The 6,843-nt window shown below is 39.7% G+C and overlaps 1 protein-coding gene across 1 annotated transcript; it reads right to left on the bottom strand.

Annotated features, from left to right (window-relative positions):
- Nucleotides 1-632: 632 nt before the first annotated feature.
- On the bottom strand, nucleotides 633-3,537 carry dhrs13a.3 (dehydrogenase/reductase (SDR family) member 13a, duplicate 3). The gene is made up of 5 exons (XM_066658981.1): nucleotides 3,315-3,537; nucleotides 2,787-2,905; nucleotides 2,461-2,584; nucleotides 1,902-2,228; nucleotides 633-1,274 (listed from the first exon to the last, which is right to left on the bottom strand). Exons 1-5 carry the CDS (start codon nucleotides 3,439-3,441, stop codon nucleotides 1,015-1,017), a joined length of 957 nt encoding a protein of 318 aa, XP_066515078.1. The 5' UTR covers nucleotides 3,442-3,537; the 3' UTR covers nucleotides 633-1,014.
- Between the last annotated feature and the right edge of the window lie 3,306 nt (nucleotides 3,538-6,843).

Below are 6,843 nucleotides of genomic sequence, written 5' to 3'. Positions count from 1 at the left end.
TTTAACTTGAATGTGATGATGCAGCGTGGTCATCAAGCCTTGTTACAAAATGAAGGAACTGTTATCAGAAAACAGGTGAAGCTGCAAAACCATGATGCCACCTGATTAGCACCACACGACACAATGCGTTTTCATTTGCACTCGAGCTACAGAATTACATGAGATGACTTTGAATTCTCAGTGTTGTAGAAAAAGCCTGGAAGCCCTGCATCCTACTGCCCATCATTTTGACAGAAGTCTCTTTAGTTAAGGTTACGACGCCCTGGCTCTCATCCTGACGTGCACAAGCAGCGTTGGGCAAAAGACCAGTTCAATGGCACGCTACTGCCACCCAGTGAAAACACCAAGAAGATCCAGCTGCTTTCAGCACCTCTGCATCTGCTGAAGGACATCTATTTTTTAGCAGTCTGAGCTTTGACAAAAATACGTAAATTTATTTAGCGTAGCATTTTTGCAACATACTACTGATACACTGATGAACAAACACTGATAAACATTAAAGTTTGTTTTGAAAAAAGAAAAGCACCAACTCTGCTCAGGCTTTAATTTAAACACATTCATATTCAACAGCAACTGGTTAATATTTTTATTTTGATAAAATCCAGCCAATAAAAGTGATTAACTGTAACAAAATACACATAGAAGAGTAAATAAACATATTGTTAACAACAGTTCTGAGCATAAGAAATATTAGTAATGAATTGTCTTAAATAATAGTAATAATAGTATTTAAATATTAGTAATTAAATGACTATTAGTAATGAATGATTTAGGGATAAGTAGGTTACATTTTAATCACAAAGACAAATACAATTATACTACATTAATATATAAAAACACAATACATAACAGTGTAAAAGCTCCATTAACATATGGAACTATTACCAGTGAAAACTGTGAGATAACAGACCCATATTTAAAAATGTTATGGCACTAAACACCCACTGGTAGAATGTCATTCATCTGTCATTTACAGGTTAATTTGTTTTTGTGAATGCCCCTCATACCTTACTCTTATGACATGCCACACAGCCTCTCGCTCACTTCCCACAGCTTTTTGGCCAGTGCGTCATCCCGTCCAGCTGCACTGACCTCCTGCAGCACACAGGAGGAAAAGTAGCGTCCACTCAGAGGCTCCAGACCCTCCTGAAGAGCGCAGTGTAGAGTGGTCTGAGCACCCTCCTCAACATCCATGAAGAAAAGCTTAGAGAAGGGCAGCAGTAGCAGCCTCATCCATAGGCTTAGGTTACGAACAAGTTCTGTGGTAATCACTCCTAACAGATGGAAATATATATATATATATATATATTTAGATTTCAAACTTCTTAAAGAAAACACAGTGTTATTGTTTCACATAAAAGAGACTGACGACATTTACTCTACTGCCAATAAACACTCTACTACATCATGCTTTAATAAGAACTCCTACTCCAACATCCATCATAATCCACAGAATACTTCCCAGAAACAGAAGAGTATTTTGGAAAACTTCATTTGGCCATTTTCAGGATGTTGCATGGATGTCACCAAAAGTGTGTGTCGCCCTGTGAAGGACTGGCGCCCCCTCCAGGGTGTGTTCCTGCCTTGCACCCAATGATTCCCACCGCGACCCTGAACTGGAAATGTGTTTACAGACAATGAATGAATATTCCAAATTTGTATTAAATTTGCCTCATTACTCAATGTTTATTGATAAACATTAACATAAATGCCACTTTGCTAATCATAATGTTGTCCTGTTTAATCCAGAGTTTTACACTGCACCGTCATATTTCATATAAAAGAATACGTTGATAAACTGTGAAACTGAAAATTTTGAAGCAAAACTTGTAGTGAAACACTTAAAAAAAAAAACAGATAAGAGAATGCAAGGAGGAACCCAAAAGTGAAGGGAGACTAACCAGGATGCAGACTATAGCAGGTGACGCCGGTCCCCTCCAGACGATTGGCGAGTTCTCGGGTGAAGAGCACATTGCAGAGCTTGCTGTGGCAGTAGGCTTTGATACAGTGCCAGGAGGACTGTCCTGTGACCAGGTCCTTGTGTGTATTGAGTGTGTTGAAGTCCACAGAGCCCAGACGGTGCAGCAGTGCCGACACATTGACGATTCGACTCTGCCCTGTTGCCTTCAGCCGATCCAGCAGCAGTGAGGTCAACAAGAAATGGCCCAGGTGATTGACCCCAAATGCCAGGCCAAAGCCATCCTCCGTTCTTCCTGGTCCTGCCACACCTTCAGTAGAGCAAAAAGACTGCAAAATTATATAGGAGCCTAAATAGGAAAGAGCTGTGACCTATCCACCCCAAGAGGATACTTTACTACTTCAGTTCATTTGCTGAGAGGTGCTGGATGTAAGAAGTTAGAATGGAAAGGAACTAAAACTCAAGTAAATGTATTAAATCTATTTGATTTATACATCCCTTCCCACTGTTGCACAGATGTTTAATGACAAACTAAAAGCCACCTGCATTATTGATGAGTAGATCGAGTCTAGGCTCTGTCTTCAAAAAGGTCTCAGCAAACATGCGCACAGACTTCAGATTCGCCAAGTCCAGATGCATGAACAACACTTCATTGTTCCCGCTTTCCTATAAGATAAAGGTTAAAGGTACACTAAGTAATTTCATTGCATCCTCTAACTAACTAACTGTTGTCAACACAAATGGATTCACCTACAGTTACAGGCTGGCACTCTGGGGAAATCACCTAGTGCACCTTTAAATAACGGAGTAGACATACACTGATGAAACTATGAAATCTAAGGAGAGTCAAACAAAAGTGCAGTTTTACCCTCCTAATGTCATAGACAGCTGCTTCTGCTTTCTCCTGGTTTCTACAGGCAAGAATAACTCTAGCTCCACGCTTGGCCAAATCCAGAGCTGTTGCCTTCCCAATGCCAGTGTTGCTCCCTGTGCGATGGAAGAGTTAGTGACTGTCAAAGACACACAGGACGTGAACTTTCACTAAACATGGAATTTCACAGATAACAAATCATTTCTGCACAGCTGAACCATTCAAATATCGACTCAAGTCAATCCAAGTGAGGTTTTTTGTAAATTCTCATGTTAGAAACTTGCAAATCCAGGGATGTTCAAAGCAGTGGTGAGAGGAACCAGATAACTGCAGAGTTTAAGGCCAAGGAAAAGTGAGTTTGCAAAAATAGTCACCATATAGACAGATAGATATCTAGATATTTCTTTTCAGATATAATACATTTAATATAGCGCTATACGTTAAAAAAATAGTTTGCAGTCTATATTAATACATGAATCCTGGAGTAAATGGTCTTATTGAGTTTAAATAAAAGTTTAAACTGACCGGTGACAACCGCAGTCTTCCCCTTCAGATTCGCTTTACTTCTGCACCTGGATCCTTTAAACAAGGTGTAATAAATCATCACATACACTACTACGACGCCTGCTACGACTGATGCCAGAACAGACATGATTCCCAAATGCCCCACTCTTTCTGAGCATGTGGAGGTAAAGCAAGGCTCTGCAGTTCAGAGTCGTCGCCTGTTTCACTGTGCGTGCTGTCGTTTGTTTTGCTATACGTCACTGGCCAACTTCCGTATCATTTACTGCAGTTCCGCAGAACACCGCGCGGTGTCGCTATTGTTGCTCTTCACAGTTCATACACCGCCTTAAAGGGGAATTCCAACGATTTTCTAAATTTCTAGCGATAAGGCGTAAAGCCAGCCTCTACACACAGAAAGTCATTACATGAAACGGTTCTAAATACGCTACCTGAAGTATGAGTGTAGTTTGGCTTAAATCATTTAATCAGAGGGGTATTTCTTTTGTTTGTTGGTTGATTTTTGATTTAGTTTTTGAAAGGCCCTCATGGCAGGGCATTTTAAGATTGGATATTCCCTGTATAAAACTTCTTTTCAAACATTTAAACATCAATAAAATGGATATCAGAAAATGTAAATATCCTGCAAATGTTCATTTCTGTTCATAATTTAATTGGAAAAGTTAAACTCATATTTAATATTAATTAAAGGTAGAGTGACAATTTTTTGTACTTGGGCTCATGGCTAACTCATTAAAATCATATCTCAGATTATTAGAACATATAAATTAATCGTAAAGTACTATTCAAACAGCACAAATGCAGTGTATCTCTCTGTGTAGTTCAGCCCATCCAGCTACAATCATGGGGAAGACGTTTCTGAACAGCTGCCCTGAAGCTCTCTAGAACACAGTCATCAACACCCTCCACAACGAGGGCATAAGCCACAGAAGGTCACCGCTGAAAAGGCTGGATGTTTACAGAGAGCTGTAATAAAGCAAATTAATGGAAAGTTGACTTGAAGGGGGAAATTCACATGCAACAGGGATGATATCAGCCATGAGTGGACTGTCAAGAAACTGTGATTCAAGAACTTGAAATAGCTTCACATGGAATGGACTGCTCTTAGCGCATCAGGAGCAGCTCACACACACACACACACACACACACACACACACAAACACACACACACACACACACACACACACACACATCTCCATGAAAAGGGCTACAACTGCCGCATTCTTAATATCAAGCCACTTCTGAAACAGGGACGGCATCAGAAGGGTCTTTGGCAAAGGACAAAAAGAACTGGACTATTGTGGTCCAAAATCTTCTATTCAAATGAAATCAATGTCTTCTATTCATTTGGAAATCAATGTCCTAGAGTCTTGAGGAAGAGTACAGAGAGAAGTCGTATGAAGTTTGGATTGTGGTGTTGTGTCATCTGCTGGTGTTGCTCCATAGTGCTTTATCAAGTTCATAGTGAACACAGCCATCTACCAGGACGTCTTCGAGCAGTTCATGCTTCCATCTGCTCACAAGCTTTATGGAGATGCTAGTTTCCTTTTTCCAGCGAGACTTAAAAGGAATGTTTACATACCTCACTGTCAGAAAATGTCAGAAAATGTCTCACTGTGCTGCATCTTGGGCACCTGTAGTTGGGAATGTAATTATACCTTATTCTATTATAACTGTAGTTTTTAAAACTGTATTGATTTCATACGCCCTGTTTCATCTCCAGAACGTACATTCTGTTCTTTTATTTGACACAGTTCTGTAATGAAATCTTACACATATTCACCTCTCTCTCTGGAGAAGAGACTTCAATGTAACTTTAGGAACACAACTGGACTTTAACACCACTGCTGTACATTTAAGGTACATTTACACTGTGTGTACCTTTAATGACAATAAAGTACCTGTTCTGTACCTTTAGTCAGAGAGTGTGTGGTTGTGGGGAAACGCTGTTCTCTGGTTTGTTTATGTTTAGAAGCCATGTGTCTTTTAAGGTGGAATGGTATGTTTGAGGGCGAATAAACCTGAAGTTTAACTCATCTGTAATGTATTTTCACTGTTTGAATTAACATAGAAACTCATTTATTTTAGTTTTTTATCATATTATGTCTGTGTTTTCACTTTCATCCAGATTACACTTTCGCAAATTCAGAGTCAGTTTCATTTACTGCAAAATTTGTAAATATTATACACCCGTAGAGCAGGAATAGAGCAATATCCTCATCTTAGTTTGTGCTTTTCAGCATTTGGAGGTCTCTTCATTCTATACAAACCTCTAAATTGGCATTTTTATGCTGTGAGCAGGGAGAGAATACTAAGCGTACCGGACTGAGGCAGTTATGGTTTTTTTTCCCCATCTACAGACACTGGGGGATTCGTGAGACATTCGACTGGTTTAGAGCACACAAACATTCTCAGGGAGAGTTGGCAAATTTTATATAACATCACCATTAACGTCTGCCCATAATGCTCAACTACCACCAAACATTGCTGGCTATGATATTACTGTGAGTGACTGGGCAGCCAACTCTCTGGACCTGAGCCCTGTACTGTCAAGAGGAAGATGAGAAACATGACACTACAGATGAGATGAAGGCCACTGTCAAAGCATTCTGAGTTTCAGTATCATCTCAGCAGTACACAAGCTGAAAGCCTCCACACCACACTGATGCAGTACTTGTGGTTTTGGGCATATAAATGAACAAACTTGTCAGAATCTGGATATTTCTCTTTGGACTAGCATTTCTGTTTGATTTTATGAAAATATTTTAATAATTGGATATACTGGATTTCTTTATTTTCATGAGCACATACTGTGTAGGTTCACTGGTAACTGAAGATGGTGATATCTTTTTACCAGGATCCATGTCACAGCAGAACTCTCTGAACACTTTTGTTTATGTTGGTTTTTGTTTTTGTGAGGACATTTTCAAAAAATACTGCATCTCCCACAAATCCTAGTTTTTTGTGTTGTATTTTCATATATTTATGAAATGTGCATGCAATGAATGACTGAAAGCAGTCTTTCCTTGCAGTTTTATAGGCCATTTTCCATCCTCTCTTTATCCCAGGGAATTAAACAGTTTGTGTTATTGTGCCTTTAAGATCCATAAATGCAAATGAGCTCTGTCTGAATTGGCTGTCATTTATCTCACTTCATTCAAAAAGCACTCCAGTTTTAGTGATGTATGTAGAGTAAATGGATATATATATGGGCTCCTCAAAAACATGGGGAATCATTTGTTGCTGATTTCCCAAATATGGATCTTATGGACTGTGAAGTTGCTTCATTCATTGTCTGTAACCCTTATCCAGTTCAGGGTGGCGGTGTGTCCGGAGCCTACCCGGAATCACTGGTCGCAAGGCGGGAACACACCCTGGAGGGGGCACTAGTACAGCACAGGTTGACACACACTCACACCTATAGACACTATGGAATCGCTAATCAACCTACCAAACTTTTTGGACTGTAGGAGGAAACCATGAGGATCTCAAACTCCTCACATGAAGCAACACTTCCAGCTTTGCCACCATA

This window comes from Hoplias malabaricus, chromosome 1 (genome assembly GCF_029633855.1).
Source record: "Hoplias malabaricus isolate fHopMal1 chromosome 1, fHopMal1.hap1, whole genome shotgun sequence".
Classification (NCBI taxonomy): Eukaryota; Metazoa; Chordata; class Actinopteri; order Characiformes; family Erythrinidae; genus Hoplias; species Hoplias malabaricus.
The sequence above is the reverse complement of the archived record's forward strand: the minus strand, read 5'-3'. Positions and strand labels throughout refer to the sequence as shown.

Bases quoted from the DNA above. Each gene is read 5' to 3' on its own strand.
- dhrs13a.3 (XM_066658981.1), bottom strand. From the start codon at position 3,441: ATGTCTGTTCTGGCATCAGTCGTAGCAGGCGTCGTAGTAGTGTATGTG. The intron at 2,585-2,786 runs GTAAAACTGCAC...TTTATCTTATAG, and splicing joins CTGTCTATGACATTAGGAGG to GAAAGCGGGAACAATGAAGT. The intron at 1,275-1,901 runs GTTAGTCTCCCT...TCCATCTGTTAG, and splicing joins CTGCTATAGTCTGCATCCTG to GAGTGATTACCACAGAACTT.